Source organism: Nicotiana tabacum, chromosome 1 (genome assembly GCF_000715075.1).
Source record: "Nicotiana tabacum cultivar K326 chromosome 1, ASM71507v2, whole genome shotgun sequence".
In the NCBI taxonomy this organism is placed as follows: domain Eukaryota; kingdom Viridiplantae; phylum Streptophyta; class Magnoliopsida; order Solanales; family Solanaceae; genus Nicotiana; species Nicotiana tabacum.
This window is the reverse complement of record NC_134080.1, coordinates 220432627-220451498: the sequence shown is the minus strand read 5'-3', so window position 1 is coordinate 220451498 and position 18872 is coordinate 220432627. Positions and strand designations below refer to the sequence as shown.

General features: G+C 35.6%; 2 protein-coding genes across 2 annotated transcripts; one reads left to right on the top strand and one right to left on the bottom strand.

The window, feature by feature from the left end:
* Positions 1 to 7414: 7414 nt before the first annotated feature.
* LOC107801603 (putative beta-1,3-galactosyltransferase 14) lies at positions 7415 to 13163 on the bottom strand. Its single transcript, XM_016624949.2, has 7 exons — positions 12720 to 13163; positions 10871 to 11023; positions 10717 to 10799; positions 10516 to 10615; positions 9365 to 9478; positions 8435 to 8577; positions 7415 to 7870 (listed from the first exon to the last, which is right to left on the bottom strand). The coding sequence occupies exons 1-7, from the start codon at positions 13073 to 13075 to the stop codon at positions 7782 to 7784; spliced, it is 1038 nt and encodes a 345-aa protein (XP_016480435.1). The 5' UTR covers positions 13076 to 13163; the 3' UTR covers positions 7415 to 7781.
* Positions 13164 to 14329: 1166 nt separating this feature from the next.
* Positions 14330 to 17254, top strand: LOC107801602 (uncharacterized). Its single transcript, XM_016624948.2, has 2 exons — positions 14330 to 14603; positions 16194 to 17254. Exons 1-2 carry the CDS (start codon positions 14508 to 14510, stop codon positions 17037 to 17039), a joined length of 942 nt encoding a protein of 313 aa, XP_016480434.1. The 5' UTR covers positions 14330 to 14507; the 3' UTR covers positions 17040 to 17254.
* Positions 17255 to 18872: the final 1618 nt, after the last annotated feature.

The window sequence follows — 18872 nt, the reverse complement described above, 5'->3', positions numbered from 1 at the left end:
GAAAAGGAAAAGAGAAGAGGATTATTATATTGTCTCCCTTGCCGGGATGTTGTTGCTTTTAAATGCTATCTCCCTTGCCGGTATGTTGATGTTTTTGATATTATTCCCTTACCAGGATTTTATAGTGATTTCATTAATTTCCTTGCCCTTATTTCTTGTGATTATTGTTTGGGTGAGGAAGAGTATAAAATCACGAAGGGTGATGCCGTGCACTTGCCCTTGATTTTCCTGAATCTTGCTGACAATTGAGTTATGTTGTCCTTTACGTTTATTTACTGATTTTCTGTTGTTACCTTATTTTATTATGATGTTTTGATTCCCATGTCGGGATATTAATGTTCCTTTATTTTTTCCTTGTCGGGGCTCTTTGTGATTGGTGTTGAATTGTATATTGAGATCAGGTTGCAAGCTGCAACAATATTATATTTGGATCGGATTGCATGCCGCAACAATATTATATTTGGATCGGGTTGCACGCCGCAACAATATTATATTTGGATCGGGTTGCACGCTGCAATAATATTATAGTTGGATCGGGTTGCACGCCGTAACAATGATACATGATATGGATCGGGTTGCACGCCGCAACAGTATTTTATGATTTGGATCGGGTTGCGCGCCGCAACAATAAAGGATAGAAGTGGATATTGATTTCTTACTGTTTCCTTGTTCTTTCTGCTGCGAATTTTAAATTGTTCTTTATGTTTTTCTCCTGAGTTATTGTTGGTAAATGATATTCCCCCACAGCATGTCCCCTTCCCATCTTTAACTGCTAGTTTCCTTTATTATTACTTGCTACGTATATATGCTTTAACTGTACATGTTGTTTGATTGCACAGGTTTAGTTGGTAGTCTTGTCCTAGCCTCGGACTACTTCGCCGAGGTTAGGCTCGGCACTTACCAGCACATGGGGTCGGTTCTGCTGATACTACACTCTGAACTGTGCGCAGATCCCGGCGTAGTAGCTTTTGGATCTTAGCTTGGGGTGGCTGCCTTCAGTCCATACGGAAATCCAAGGTAGTCCTGCAGGCGTCCGCATGCACAGACGTCTCCCTCTATCCTTTCATCCTGTTTCATTTACATATTTCAGAAATAGTGTTGCATTTATCTTTCAGACCTTGTTTGTAGTATTCCTAAACCGTCTGTGAAGTTGTGACACCAGTTCTGGGTAGTCTTTGTTTAAGAAATTATATTGGAAATATTCAAATGGTTTATCGTTTCTTTCGCTAACTTTAAATTTCCGCTGTTTATAACTGTTGATTCATACTTGTTAAAGAATTAAAATGGGAAATAGGTAATTTGTGCAAATGGTCAGCTTGCCTAGCTTTCACCAGTAGGCGCCATCACGACTCCCGAGGGTGGAAAATTCGGGTCGTGACAGATGAACCCCTTCCGCCCCTCGCTTTACCCATGATCTGATCACATATTATATGGTTATAAAATAATATCATCAAGTGAAAAATAAAAATTTAAGGTTCTAAAGTTTTAAATTTAGAATAATTTATCATTCTTTTTAAAATAAAAATAAATAAAAAAGAATGTCAAATAAAATTAACCATCAAATATACGCTTTAATTCCTTTCCTTAGCGGTGGATTTAGAGTGAGTTTTGAATATATTATTTTGGGCTCAAACTAGTTATGTATAAATCAAATTATTCTAATTCTAAACTCGTCCACTCAAAATATATACTCCATTTTATTCTCCAAAGTTCCCAAGAAAAAAATGGGATGTAATTTTCAGATAGTCCTGAACTCTAGCACCATAATTTGTCCATACTCCATTACTACAATCTCGTAATGGCATCAGTGGCGTAATCAAAAATTCCGGCAAAGTTGTTTAAACTTTAAATATTTTTTTTTTTTATCGATAAATGGTGTATCAAAATTTTTTAGATCAAACTACACAATATAACTAAACAAAAAAAAAAAATAGACCACACATGGTGTTCTCCGTTTAGTTTTGACAAATAAAATGAGCAAAATTTTTGAACCCGTAAACAACACTTTGAAACCCCGAATCGCTAGACTACCTCACTCAATTGTGTTAAGGGCATTCAAAATATAGTATATAACTATATAAAGTACTATTTAACTTGTATATGCACTATAATTTTTTGGCGAATGGTATGCGCTTGACCAAGGGCGTATCTAAGGGGGGTTCCATAGGGCACGTGAACCCATGCTCCCCGCCCTAAATCATGTATAGTAATGTTATTTTTTTAAAAAAATATTTAAATATATGTGTGTGCACCCATGCTCAAAATATTATATGATGTGATGGTTATTGAGTGCACCTCTCAAGGTGAGGTTTTGGGTTTAAATCTTATGTCAATCTTGTTATTTTTTCCTTTTTTTTTTCTAGAAGTAGACGCCAACGGGAGATGGGCATGTCTGGTGTTATTTTTTGCGTATTAATTAAGTACTTTTTCTTTTTATTTCTTTTTTGTTTGGTTTATTCTTTCAAAATTTTCACACATTGAGACTCCTATTCTTCTTTTGTTGCTGTAAAATCTTATATGATTAAAAAAAATGTGTATATTAAAACTAGTAGCAGTGTATGATGTAGCATATAGTCAATGAGTTTAACTGATCTCAATATTTTTAATATGAAAAATATATATACAACAATACAACAATATACCCAGTAAAATCCCACTAGTAGGGTATGAAAAATATATATAGATGTAAGAAAAATATATATAGATGTAAGAAAATTACTATTTTTTTTAAAAAAATAATAATTTTGAACTTATAATTCCTAAAGTGCAATGGATACACAATCGTAAGAACTAAAGGTTGAACCTGTAAAATTTATATTCTAGATCCACCTCTTTTTAATAGTGCACCCATTCTACTAAAATCCTTGATCCGCCTCTACGCTTGACCACCCTTGGCATAAGGTAGCTACGCCACTGAATGACATGCATATTGACTAATTTTCTGAACTCCAACTAAAAATAACATTCCTCTACTCTTTGAAGGGGCGCTTTAGAACAACGATAAAATTATTTTTGTGTTTGTCACCCATAAATTACGAGTTCAAGCCGTAAAAACAGCCGTCAATATTTGTATTAAAATACATTGTCTATATCATATTTATTAGCCCTTAGAATGCGGCCTTTCTCCAAACTCGCGAGATATCTTATGCACCATCGTTTTACGTTCATCTTACTCTTTATTTTTCTCTCTAATTTTTTTTTTATGCTTTCAAGAAACTGCAATGGCACATGAAAGACAGAAGGGTGCTCTAATTTAGGGTTGTATTTAAAGACAAAAAGCTCGAAATAGAATGGTGAGGGATAAGAGGTACGGCCTCACAAAGTTATAAGAGAAAACTCCAAACACAATGATCATCATTTGTCAGATTTTCCTCTGAAGAAACTACTTGATTGGCTCCCTTCCTTCACAGATTCCCTTGCATTTTGGAATCCATATGATACTCATATATTTTTATATATTTATGTTTTATTTTTATCTTCTATTCTGGTACGACCAGACGAGAAAGTTGTGTGTTCAAATCGTGAAAACAGCCTCTTGCAGTAATGTTGCTGCGTACAATAGACTCTTATAATCCGAACTTTTCCTGAATCTCATGTATAACGAAAGCTAATTAGTGCACCGGGCTGTGCTTTTATTTGATATCCGGTATCCTTTCAGGGATCCAAATAATTCATATTCACGTCGTGTAATGTTTATTAAAGTAAAAAATGCTTATTATCAGAATTTTTTAAATTTTATAGTTCAAACTCGATTGACACCTCAGATTAAGGGTAGAAAGAGCAATTCATATATTTTACAAATATTGTCGATGTCTGTCACGTAGAGTGAGAATTAAGCAGAAAATTTGCTTTTGCAAAATTTTAATTAAAACATGGTAGTTAACGGAAATCAAACCTTTAGAAAAGTCAAAGTTTCTATATTAAGTATATCTTTTATCTCATATTTAATGAGTTTAACTTCTATACAATAATAATATTAAAAAAATAATATATTATCTGATTTTAAAAGATTATTATAGATAACTGCTCCAAAAAAGCGGAATTAGTTTTCTAAAAACTAAGATAAATTACTTGATATACTATATTATTTTCATCGTTCATCTATACTATTAGTATTGGTATATATAATTTAATTCTTAACCACAAATATATGTCATGGTAGGCAATAGATTCCATTCCAAATATCTAAGTCTTGAAAATCTCTAATCGGTAGCTTAACCAGGCTAGCAATAACTCTGTCCTTTATCCTCTATGAGATATTATTATCTATTGGAAAAACCACATGACCAACTATAAAATATAAGCTAATGATATTTTATTAATTTCTTTTCTTTTTATTTTCCATCGGATGTTCGGTATTCGTAATCGGCCTCCAAAAAATTAGGATTCGCACCGTATAAGGTCCATTAAAGGCGAAAACTTTTCATACTAATAACTTTTTTCATTTTAGGGCTAGAACCGAAGACCTCTTAACGGGCAACCTGATGCACAATTCACATAGAATCCAGGGAAGGACTGCATCCTAAGGGGATATAATATATGCAACCTGCCCATATACAAGCATCATCGACTGATTTCTCGGCTTGAACTCAAGACTTCTTATTTATAAGAGTAAAGAGATCCTATTCATCGATCACAATCCTCGATGGTATATGGTATTAATCACAGTTGTCAGCAGATGGGGTTCATTGGATTCCTTGTATTTAGGAAAATCTGGAAAAAAAAACAAAAAAAAAAGAGAAAAGGGTATGGGCATATTCAGAAATCAGAGTAATTAAAAGTTACTAAAGAAAGAGAGTTTTCCTCATGTCTTGGCCAGTGAATATTTTGTCGTTAAGTTCTTCACTGGCCACTTGCTATTGGCCATTTCTGTTATATCGATATATTTATTATTTTTCAATTCATATGCATCTGAATCTTTGTTGTTCAGAAAAGAAACTTTGGCACAACCTTAGGTTAAATTTGTTTATAAAATTTTGTGTTTGACATATGTACCTAAAATAATGCCATGTATCAAAGGACACAAAAGGGTACGTCAGATAGTGCAATCTTGGACATGGACTGATTCAGAATTTTAAGTTTATGGGTTTCTACAACGATCTCAAGTTAATATACATAATAATTGGATTAACGAAGTGGGTTCCAACCTAAATATTCTTATACCTTTAATGAATTTTTAGTATAAATACAGGGTCTATGCAAAAGTTACCGAGTTCACGAGAATCCGTAAACCTTGCATTAGATCCACCCATGATCTTGCGCAAACTTTCCAACATGTTGCCGCACCTATGTTGGATCCTTAAAAAATGTACTATTTTTGAAGGATTTGACACGCATACGATGATATTTTTATAGAGTTCGAGCAACATAGACCTGTGTGCAAGTCATGTACTCATACTTACGTTTCAGTTTATGTGAACGTATTTTCTAATTGTTTTGTTTAAAAAATAATAACTTCTTTTTAAATTTAAAAATAATTTAACTTAAATTTCTTATTTTTCCCTCAAAAGTAAGTGTTTATAGCCATACAAATGTTATAACATATTTCAATACCTCAAGCTTTAAACTTTTTTGGGCGAAATACTTAAACAATCCCTTTAAGTTGTCCCCAACGATCAGACAAACACCTTAACTAACCCCTTTACCATTTAGACACTTCAAATAGGCTACTAAGTGTGTCAAGTAAAGACATATTGCTTATGTGGCATATGCGTGTTTACTAACAACATTTTGAGCGTGTGAGTCATTTTTTTAGTACATCATAGGAAGTGTAACTCACGCATATGTTTAGCTGTGCGCGGGTGTTTACTTGACACACTTAGTAACCTATTTGAAGTGTCTAAATGGTAAAGGGGTTAGTTAAAATGTTTGTCTGATCGTTAGGGACAACTTAAAGGAGTCGTTTATGTATTTCGCCAAATTTTTATAACAGATATTCAAGTAATTGAATTGTTTGTGTATTAATTTTGATAATAATTAAAATAAATTACAAATGAATTACAGTAACATAAAGCTATGTGTAATCCTTCTCCAAGAAAGGGGGGAAATTCAAAAATAGCCAAATTTACAATTGGTCGTTCAAAAATAGCCCAGTTTCAAAAGTAATCGAAATTTAGCCACTTTTCATGTAAAAATAAATCTGAGCAAAAACACTGTTCAAAACTCGAAAAATACGCCAGTATATTATACTGGAGTTCCAGCATAAGTAAATATGATGGAGTTCCAGCATAAGTACACTAGAACTCCAGCATAATATACTGGAGTTCCAGCAAGTATAATTGTCCAATATAATATACTGGAGTTTGGAGCACCGGTGCTCCAGTCTCCAGTATATTATACTGGAGTCAGCTAAGTATACCGGTTCAGCATAATATGCTGGAGTTCATACACAAGTGCACCGAACTCCAGTATATTATGCTGGACCGGTCTCTGTTGTAGCAAAATAGTGGTTATTTTTCATTGACTTCGTAAACGCTGACTATTTTTGAATGATCAATCCGAAAACTGACTATACCGTGCTATTTTACCTAAGAAACTAATCACCTGTTTTGCCAGCCCAATAATCATTTTGTTTAGCCCAATAACCAAAGTTGGAGGCCCAATGACCCACTAGAGGATGAAATGTCCAGTCCATAAGAAACCCAATCTTGGAAGTTTCTGTGGGCTTGGCACATTTTGGATCTTGGGTGTTTGCACAAATAGGACACTTTGGTACCATTATTGATTTTTTGATCTCGTTTGACCCATGGGTAGTACTTTAAGTTTAACAAGCATTGACCCTCGCTTGCCCCATGGGCGACGCATTTGATTCTTGACCGTAAATATTTGCCCATGGGCAAGCAGGGTCAAAAAATCAAGACAATCCATTTTCAACGTCACTGAGTGTAATTTGTTATTAGATCTTTAGGCAACTTGGCCAGAGTGTCTGGAATATAAAGGTGGCTGATTCAGTAGGTGTGATGTTTGTAGCTTTATAGCACGTTTGGCGTATTAGCACTTACTATTTGCAAATCATTATGTTCAATCTTGGCTAATACATATAAATATTAAGTAATATTTTCATCTTATAATTTTGTTTCTCATTAGATATTTGGATGTTAACTATACAATGGAACTGAAGGAGGAGCTTTGCGTTGCGATTTGATTAGTTGATCTGAACGGGTGGTGCTGAAGACTATGATGATCGTCTAAACCTCACGTGACACACCATACAAGTAATGCCTCCAAATCTTAAGTGCATGCACAATAGTCGCCAAAAGCTACAGAATCTTAGTCACTTAATATAGGATATACTCAAGCTTTTTGGCAAAGGGACAATTTTTGTTAAGAACTCACATAAAACTTGATTAACATGAATGAGAATTTAAGGCAGACAATATCATGCTCTAAAAACTAGGCACAGAGCCACAGACAGTAACAAATAGAGAATCTCCTTTACTATCAAAATTCTGATCACTTTGTGCAGCAGTATTACAACAACACTACGCCTCAATCCCAAGCAAAGGGGTTGACTATATGAATCATCGATCACTGTCCATGTAACTCCATATAAGTTTTGTGCAACATCGGTGGAAATTTTTTTTTTCTTATATCTACCTCATAAGCAGTGGCCCTTCCCCGGATCCTGCATGAACGCTGGATGCCGTGTGCACCAGACTGCCCCTTTTTTCTTTGTGTACCTCATAAGCAGCTTACAAAATGAATAAATGACTTTCAGTGGAAACTAAAATCCAGCGGTAAACATTGACTAAGCTCATTAGTCCGAGAAAAAGCGGATGGATCTATTCATCATCTGATGGTAGAGTGGGACTTTTCGAGCAGATGTCGTTTGCATGAAGTTCCAACATTTTCTTCTCGGGATTACACAGACCTAAAGGATAAAATCAATGAAAGAATGCTATCAGATAGTCAATGTATGAAATCTTATCAAATTACTTGCAAAGTCATCTAGCTGGTTCTTCAATGGTGCGCTAATCGCACCAGATACCAGGGAAAGTAATGCTTATGGAAAAGGAGTTATACTACCTTGTTGGTTGACCATACTAAACGAATTTTGGGCATCTTGTATAAATGTCATTTAGTGTTTCATAGAATTTCGAGACGAGACAATGTGCAAGCAGAATACAGAGATCAGTGATGAAGAAACCAAGTGTCAAAATAGCCAATATATTTGTACATTAGCCTTGGAACAAAATCACATTATAAGAATGTTGCTAATAGTACATGTTGGATATTCTTTATAGCAATATGTGTACCGTGTATAGGAAATAGACCAAATCAAACAGTTTTTCATCTGAATTGCAAACGCTCGAATTTCATCATCCAGGATGCACCCAAGCGAAAATATTACTGTATTTGCTATGTGTTCCAACACAATTGAACACCACGAAAGCATATTGGATTGGTTCTTTTAAAGAAAGATTAGAGGACAGACCTGAACACTTTGGAATATCCCACACGGCAATAGAAGAAGGTGTACACTCTGGTTCACATAGTTGCTTATTATTCTCATGATTGACGTTCATTGCAAGCATCCAGGCACCAATGGTGACGTCCTCATTGCTAAACATTCGGAAACTGAGAATTCGTAGAAAAAAGGAATAACTAATTAGTGATCACTCCCTTTGACTAGAAACAAGCAGAGGCAGAAGGCTCAATAAAATAAAGAAATGTATCCCAGAAACAGTGATTTGAAATGATAGGCAAAAAAAGTGCATTTGAAAGGATATATCCAGATTTTTACAAATAAAAAACTCGTGCTAAATCTAGTTTAGTACTCTTCCAAAAGTTCATATATATTCCCAACTTAAGAATTAAAACATATCCAGATTTTTACAAATAAAAAACTCCGTGCTAAATCTAGTTTTGTGATCTTCCAAAGGTTCAAATATATTCTCAACTTAAGAATTATAACTGCAAAATGTACTGAAAAATTGTCTGTCTTCGATAATTCTAGTTTTACAGCAAAATCATCTAATCATGTCAAAAAAATTGCCTGCGCATCCTCTTTCAGTCTTTCTTCCCTATATTTTAACAATGCTCGACTTCCAATCAGTAACCTTAGCTCGGATGAAACAAGCTACTCCATTAGTTACATCTTTTAAAATTTCATGTTACCTGCACGGTGAGCTTATTTCAGGACCCTCTTACTCGATAAATACAGAAAGTAATAACCATTACTCAAGTTGGAGAAAAAGAGAAGCAGCAATTTGTGAATAGTTAGCAGATGTTCTTGAATTAAGTTTTACATCATAAACAACAAAAGCTTCCTCCTACTGCTATAGACAGCAAAAAAAAATTTTGGATGACAAAAATTACTTCAGAACAAATGAGTGACAGAAATATTTGAATAAATCGCACTTGCCTGTTGTTCCTCAGGGCAACCAAACTTGCAACGACATCAGCAGAGAGAGCATAAATAGGACCATAAGCATGCAGAAAATACTCCTTCCCCAGAATAGATGAAAGTGGTTCATACCTGTAGTAGTTGTACAGATTCATTGAGACAATACTGAGGATAAGAACAACAATAAACCTGATAATAGACAATACAACAACACATTTTTTATTCACATTTAGTCATTGGTAAGTATTCATCTACATCTTCTTTTTCTCATCATTGTCACAGGCTCCACCGCATCTATTAACATAACAACTGCTAATGATCATATTGTGGGTTGGTTGCTAATGATCATAAATAAATAAGAGGGGGAGAATACCTAAAATGAGAATCATAACTTCAGAAATACAATTTTGGGAATGAACTTGGGCATCTTGTTTTAGGGACATAACATTCGTTAATATTATTTATGCATTTTGTATGCCAAATTGGGAGGCGGGAATCACTTCTAAGTGTAACAAGCTTAAGCTTTCGTGTCTTGATTGTCACTGTGACTTTAGCCCTCAAAGGAAAAAGAAAAAAAAGGAGAAGTGGAAAAGGAAAAGTGAGAAGAATATAGTACATTCTGAACAAAGAAAATACCCACACATCAATAAAAATAGAAAAACCAACATAGAAAAAGGAAGAAAAACTTCTTTCCTATTTCTCTCCCTCTATTTTGTTACCTCAATTGGTTCTGATTTTCCCTGAGAAAGAGAAATACCTTTGTCCTTTACTCAAAGTTTAGTCAGAAAACCTTTTATGTTAAAACTTAAAATTAATGTTTTCATCTCTCAGTCTAAAAGAAAGAAAATTAAGCTTCTTTCCTGTTTTTCTCACTGTATTTTATTACTTCAATTGGTTCTAATTTGCGGTTCAGCCAGAGAAATATCTTTGACATGTACTCAGAACTTTTACCAGGAAACTAATGTTGATCTTTTCCAAGGAATGCTTCTCTCAGTATCAGTCTGCGTACTGATACTGACATAGGAAGTTGATGTTAAGATACGAAGTGAGAACAAGACGTGAAATTGACATCACACTAATAAAGAATACAAAAATGATCCACTGGATTCCATGCAGTACATTTATCTTGCCAATTATATCAGCATATAGTAAGCTCCTCTCAGACTAACCATTTGAGCTTGGGGTCAGTAAAAACTGGACCCTTTTTCATGCAACCAACGTATGTCTGTGAGTGAGACCTCTCTTTGGCCAAGAGCAGTGAAAGCCGATCTGTTCAATGGAATATCAGTTCATCAAATTTCTGTTAATCATTTCACATAGACCTCAAGTAAAGAACAAGAAGAATAACAAAGCTTCATAATTCTAGCTACCTGGCCGTAAATATATGTCATCATCAGCTTTGACGTAGAACTCGGAATCGTAAAGTGCATAGGCTGCTTTGAAGAAAGCTAAGCTGTAAAAGCATCTTGCATAAGTGTAAATCACGAACGGAAGGAAGTAATGAAAAATAATGTTAGAACTAACGTTTTGTATGGGAGCTTACTGTACTCTTCTTCAATATCTAATAGCACAAAATCATCATATTCTGCTACCTCTCTCCTGAGCGCTGACATCTTGGACTTATCACTCGTTTTACCAATAACAAATCTAAAAGCCAAGCCAGTGGATTCTTCTAACCTGCAATAATCATTCAGTCGATTCAGTAAAATATGGTCAAGCAGATTTCACAAATATACATATACAAGTACGTGACAGGACAACTACATATACATATATAGGAGACCTGGTTATTGCAAAAAGCTAGAGATAATATTTCAAAACTCAAGAAGAAGAGCTGAAAAGTGAATAGACAACAGGGTAATTTATTATAGAAAGTAGGAACTTCTGAAAGATTATATCTGGATTTCACGCAACCGTGATTCAAGTGTCTGCAGAAGTTAGTCAAAACATAAACAACTTTCTACAAATTTACTCTCGAAAGTTCTTCCAGCCAGTAAGTTCTTCCTTTTTCGTTTGTCCTTAAACTTAATGACTCTACAGTAAGTACTGTGCCATATTCCTTCCATTTTAGCACACTTTATATAAGCTACTAATCTAAATAGCCAGCACTTGACAAACGATTCAGAAAACTTGAACCTATTTGAAAGAGATTTCATTTTGGTTATAAATACAACAAATAAGTATTCCCACCATATCTTGCCAATATTAAAATATTATACAAGGTGTACTTTCCATTTTTAGAACAACAATATCAACCACATACTATAAGTATTCCTACTGCATCTTCGTTCCTAAAGCTACGTAAGCACAAAGAATCTGGCCTTTTGTTTTCATAAAGAAAATGTAGCTACGTTAGGCTTTCAAAGTAAAAAAGAGAAACCAAAGTTGGAGTAGAGAGAGTTAAAATGTGTCTATCAATCAACCAATAACTGATGTAGCTTGTTAGCTATAGGTTCAACTGAACCCAATATTTTTGACGCTAAACATGAATATAGGGAGTATGTGAAAAGCCACTAAATATTAACACACTATTACATTCTAAAGCCATAGAACTTTAAAAATTGAACTTATCACGTTTAAATCTTGATCCGCCTCTGCAATCAACTACCACTCAACCCAAACTAGTTGGGGTCAACATATTAATCAATTCTGCTCTACTCGCATCCAAGAGCGAGATCTGAAACAAAAATCTTATACCATATCCTCTACATGGAGTATGGATTAAAGAAGAGGTAAGGTTCTATACGCCAACGGTGTAACAAAAATTTACACAGTCAGGTCATTTAACTATAGGTAAATCTCTATAAGCATTAATTAGTAACCAGCTAAAGATTGTAACTAATTTGTTATCATGAGTTAAAATTCACTAATTCAGTTAAAAAATTCTTTAAACTATCATGTCCTCCCTCCGTCCCAATTTATGTGATGTACTTTGACTGGCACGGAACTTATGATCTAAACAACAACAAAAACAACTAGAAGCCCAGTAATTTCCCACAAGTAGGGTATTGGTAGGACAAGATGTACGCAGCCTTAACCCTACCCTAGCCTTACCTCTACCCTAGAAGAACACAGAGGCTGTTTCCGATAGGGGAACTTACGATTTAAAGTGACTATAAATATCTCGTTAAGGGTAAAAAATGAAGAAATGCAGGGTAAGGCTGGGTACTATAGACACTTGTGGCCCTTCCCGGATCCCGCGCATAAGGGAGCTTAGTGCACCGGGCTACCCTTTTCTTTCTAAATATAGAAAGATTTCGTTCTTCTTGGACAAACTAAAAGAGGAACTAAAAAAGGAAATTGCATCACATGAATGTATAACTTAAATCCATTAGAGAATATGTACATTTAGATATAGAAAAAAGGAAATTACTTTTGAAGCCCTCGGTGATCAGAGGGGAACCAAGTCTGCCTTAACGACCGCCGGCGAGCAACCGATCCAAACCCGGTCTGAATTCCAACAAAACCCATAACTTTTTGCCTCTTATATTCTCCATCAGAAAGCCCATTTCCTTCACTCAAAGTTCCATCCCAAAGAACAGAAACAGATCTGGGCTTAGCATATTTACAGTTGTATCCTAAACCCCGCCTCAAAATTACAATAAACCCAGAAAAAAAGCCAGTAAAAATGAGAAGAAAACATAGGATTAAGATTGTTGATCTGCGGGAGTTGGGGAAGTAGTACGAGGAGGATGTTCGGGCCGTGAAATTTTTTGGATATGAAGGCATTTTGAGGTAAAGGATTTTTTTTTGAGAATTGAAATTTAGAAGTTAATTTGAAAATAAAATGGTTATCTGATATTGGTTTTTAAACACTCGCTGTAGTGGAGATTGTCTCTTTGTTTCTGTTCTTTTGTCATCCAACTAAGCTAGTCGATTTTTAAAAAAAAATTATATGTATAAATAATAAATAAAATTAAAATAATATGTATAAATATAAAAAATAACATTGCTTTAGACGAAGTACCTAGAGTGCAAGTATAATGTAGTGTCAAGGGGAGTAGATATAGACGTGAGGCTTAATCATAAGTCATCTCCAAGAGAGGATGAGGAGATTGACGAGGATATCACACACCTATAGGGGCGGGGTGGATGAAATGGAGGTTAGTATCCGACGTCCTGTGTGACAAGAATACGCCACCAAAACTTAAGGGTTAGTTCTACAAGGCGACGATTAGACCGGCTATGCTGTATGGAGCAGAATGTTGGCTAGTCAAGAACTCCTCCCATATTTAGAAGATGAGCGTAGCCGAAATGAGATACTGCGATGTATGTGCAAGCACCCTAGTCTTGTTGTTGTTATTTATTTGTTCTTGTTCTTCCCTCAAACCGAGGGTCTTTCGAAAATATTCTCTCTGCCGTCAAGGTTAGGGGTAAGACTGCGTACACATTACCTTCCTCAAATCCCACTTGTAAAATCCCACTGAATTATTGTTGTTTGCTTAGAAAAATTAGTGCATGCGCCACTTAAATTAAGAACATTTGAAGTATGTTTTCCACGCCTTATAGCCTGTTTGGCCAAGCTTCTTTTTGGCCAAAAGTATATTTTTCGTCAAAAGCACTTTTGGCCAAAAATTGAGGTGTTTGGCCAAGCTTTTGGAAGGAAAAAAGTGCTTTTGAGGAGAAGTAGAGACAGTTTTGGAGAAGCAGAAAAAAGTAACTTCTCTGCAAAAGTACTTTTTTGAGAAAAATATACCTAGAAGCAGTTTTTTAAAGCTTGGCCAAACACTAATTGATGCTCATAAATACTTTTCAAACTAATTAACCAAACACAAACTTAATTTCTTTAGTATAAGCGAATAACGCACAGAGATAGCTTTTTCTAACTCAATTTTATGGGTAGTCAAATTTTGTCTTTTCGACAACTACAAGATTTAAAAGGAAAAAAAAAAAAACTAAATACTAGAGCTTTTAAAACCATCTTCAAGAATGTTTATGCAACGGACTGACTTTATCCGACTGAGGCCCTCAACGCTGAAAATGGGCGAATCGGGCTATCGAACTGCAAGCCCGAAATTCATTTCAGGCCCAAACATGGATTCGTTTAGCCCTCTCTCCGAGCCCATTTGGGCCCGTTCCGATTCGCACTTCTTCGATCCTCCGTCCTACTAGGGTCTCCAACGCCCGATTTTCAATTCCTTTCGCTTCTAGTTGTCTTCCTATGGCGTCCCCACCAAACCCTAACAACTCGCAGCCCGCCGCCGTTGACCAGCGCCGCCTGCAATTTGTTCCGGTTGATTTACCTCTCTCTTCTCCTGTAAGTACACCTCTTAATTCCTCGCTGTTGCACATCGATTTTGTGAAAGACAAGTAAATGAATGAGCATTTTGAAGAGAAGTTCTCTGTATTATGAATGATTCAATATTCAAAGGAAAAAAGTTGTTATTTTTATGCTTAGTGTAGCTTGAGTTCGTTTGATTTATCTCTGTGCAATCCTTTAGCATACAAACAATGAATTAGCCAATTAGGACACTGATGATTCATAAAAGCTAACTTAAATTTGAATTCAGCTGATTTTGGAGATTAGAGTGATCAGTGATGGATTTTGGATCATATTTTGAGCCTATTCGGGCTTTGATTGCAAAAAAAAAAAAAAGTCATCGACTTAAAAAATAGTACGTAACTTTGAATGGTCACTTGTCGTAGCAGGGGAAACGATAAATGGAAATGAAAAACTTCTTTTTTTGTTTAACCATCCAGTATCCGAAACACACACTGGTATGACTTATCCGTATTCACGCCGGATAAGCCACTATGGGGATAAAGTGCGCTCTACCTAGAAGTTCTCCATGCCCCGGGAAAAAGGGAACGAATAACTAAATAAGTTTAGAAATGGAACGTTGAAAACTTTTGCAAAATTTTCCTCCAGGAAACTACTATAATACACGTTTGATTACAATATTTTTGTTTTATGATTTCCATCTTGCTGAACCGTGGGAATAACATGAAATGAAACAATTATGAATATTAGTACAAGTGAGACATCATCGAGCAGTCCATAAATCAGATCGCTAATGAACACTGACGAAGTAAGTTTAAGAAAATGCTTATCTCTGAGAAGTACAAAAGAAAGCAATGTGCAACTAGTGACATGTCAAGCTTGATCCTTACTTAGATAAAACTTCAAGCCCAACTCTTTAAAGTACACTATAATAGTCAATTTAGTGTCTATCAAATTATACAATAACAACAACAACCCAGTATAATCTCACTTAGTGGGGTATGAGGAGGGTAATGTGTACGCAGATCTTACCCCTACCCTGGGGCAGAGAAGCTGTTTCCAAATAGACCCTCGGCATCCTTCCCTCCAAGAACTTCCCACCTTGCTCTTGGGGAGACTCGAACTCACAACCTCTTGGTTGGAAGTGGAGGTTGCTTACCATCGGAGCAACTCCTCTTGCCTCACAAGGTATTATGCATTCTCAAAAAGGCAATGGTTGGCCACATGGTTTGTGATAGCATGTAGTATCCTCTCTAAAATATGTGCGCAGCTTCCGTTTTTGGTATGTGGTGTTGAGTTATAGGATCTTCTTTGAGGCTTATTTTCATAATAATTTAGCCAAAAATAATAGACCTGTTGTAACTGATATTTTGTTAAATGAATTTATACATGTTTTCAACACTACCCTCCCCAGACCTCACTAGTGGGATTATACTGGGTTGTTGTTGTTGTTGTTTCAACATGGAGTGAAAGTTATTGAGACATGTAAAGAGCTCAAAGTTTGGAGATACACTTGCTTTTGTAATTAAGTATCTTGTGTGCTTGCGTGTTAAATGTTTAACGTACATCAGCTGCTTTGAATTTCCTTTGTTGATTCATATTTGTAATGTGGTTGCTTTTCTTTAGATGGTAGATGCAAGTCCTGACGCCATAGTGGATATAACCAGTCTGACTGAAGCAACCACAGGTGAGAAACGAAAAAGAGAAGGAAGATTAAGATCTATCGTTTGGCAACACTTCACGAAGCTAATAAAGGAGGATGGAACTTGTGAGAAATGCAAGTGTAATCATTGCCATAAACTTTTTACTTCTTCAACCCGAAGTGGAACTACTCATTTGCTTCGTCATATAAGTGAAGGAATATGTCCTGTATTTAAGAAAGTCAAAAAGGAAAACTCGCCAACAGTTTTCAGCTATATGAGTGGTAGCATAGACCGAAAAGTTGGTATTAACCCTTGGAAGTTTGATCAAGAACTGGATCATGCATCCATGGAACAGTCAATTGATGCGCACGATGATTTGTTGTCGGTGGGATTAGATGATATTGAACGTCAAACATGCACTACATCAGAAGGTGACTATGGTCGCCAAACATCAATGCCCGTATCTTATAAACTTCCTCAGCAGCCTGCCATGAAGTCCCAGCCTATTGCAGCATCATGGATGAGTGAGTTGAGGACTTGTGTAGGTAAACTCGTTGAACTCACAAATGAACGAGTGTCAAAGCCTAGCGTGGATAAGACTTGTGTGACTGTTAGCACACCCGATTTATCTATATCTTCTGTTGTGAAGTGCTTGAATGAGATGGAGGATATCCCACAATCAAGTGCAATGTATTTAGATGCGTTGGATATCGTAAGGGATCCAGAAGAAAGAGAGTGTTTCATTTGTTTAAACCCAGAGCCGCGTAGGAGATGGCTGCAAAGGATGTTACATCGTCGTTTTCCCTTACGCTATAGCACCGATGTTTGATCAACTGTAAGTACTCAACAACCAACTGCTAAAAAACAATCAGCTTCTGGGAGAATATCATTTGATAACCGTGACGACTTTACATGAACAGTTGTTTTTGTTGGTTAGAACTGGAAAGATGCTTGACCATGTTTGTTATCAAAGCTTTGGTGCTGTACAATTTCTGTTGTTTCAAATGAGAATACATACTAGAAAAACCGAAAGTATTTGGAAGCTTATTGATTGTGCTATCTGAATATCAAGAATAAAGAAGATTTATTTGCTACATGACTACATCTAATGCTAGGCCCCTAGTTCTTGTTCTTGGTATGAACTCAGTAGCGAGGCTTAGGCTACCAAAGTTCGATCTAGTATGGCGACTTCATTAGTCCATCAACGTTCGTGCAACGACGGCGACGACCCAGTAAAATCCCACAAGTAGGGTCTGGGGAGGGTAGTGTGTACGCAGATCTTGCCCCTACCCCAGTGGGACAGAGAGGTTGTTTCTGATATACCCTCGGCTCAGGAAGACGGAAAGAAACGAGAAGAGATAATATATCAGTACCGTCAACAAAAATCATAGAAGTAGTAACAACATCATAAAAATCAGAAAATAGATGACATGCAATAACAATAACCAGTAATTAAGGTCCGGTGCTATGAAAAACAGAAGGGTAGTGTGAACACAACATTAATCACTAGCGGTCTAAGATCAACCCTATCAAACTAGCCTCACCCCCGATACGACGTAGAAAAAAAACCCGACTACAACCCTAGTCGACCTTCACACCTTCCCATTAACATTCGTACAATAATATATTTCTTATGCTTACCTAGAACAACTCATATTAACTAATTAGAATAAAATATTGAACTATGGGTAACTTTGAATTTGACCTTCGTTTTCAAATAATATGATGGTGGCGTCGGAAATCGCGTAAATTCCAGTAGTGAAATATTATTAGCTTTGCTAATGAGAACAACATAATGTTCCCCACGAGCTGCAGTAGGATGAATAGAATTTATCATTCTTAACTAGAAGTCTCGATTCGAACCTGAAAATAGAAAAATCTGATGGGGAGCTGCTTTACACGCGGATCTAGATTAGTTTTGACTAGGGGTGGACATAGTTTGGGCAAAGTGGAAATCCAAACCGAAATCCAAATTTTTTGAATTTTTGGTTTGGATTTTGGATTTAATTTTTAAATTTTTTAAATTTCGGATTGAATATTGGATTTGGTACTTCGAATTTTTGGATATCCGAAAATTCGAAATTCTTATACTTTATATTTAGTCCATTATCCATATGTCAATAGTAATAAGTTCAATATTCTACCCACTAAATATTATCTCATATATTCAATATTAATTACTAAGTTACTGTGGGAATACTTTATATTTGGATATGGTCATACTATTTCTACTTCTTATCGGTCGTATTAATATCTCTATTGTATTTTGTTGATAATAATTTCATTACTTGAATACTTCATTTGGATGATTGCAGTGAGAATGAGGAATTTTTCACGCAATTTAACATGAGTACTTCATTTGGATATTCATTTATGTAAAAGAAGAAACATCTCAACTTATAAGCTCAAAATTGAAAATCCAAAATATCCCAATCGATTAATTCGAAATCGAACTTAAAAATCCGATCCAATTTGAACTTATTTGGATTGGATTTGGATTGTCATTTCTTCAAACCGAAAATCGAAAATCCAAATCGAAATTTTTATATGCAATCCGAACTGTCTGAACGCCCACACCTAATTTCGACTCTATATGCGGATATCAACTACCAAATGGTAAACAAAAAAAATGTGTACATAGACGTGTCATAACATGGTGTAA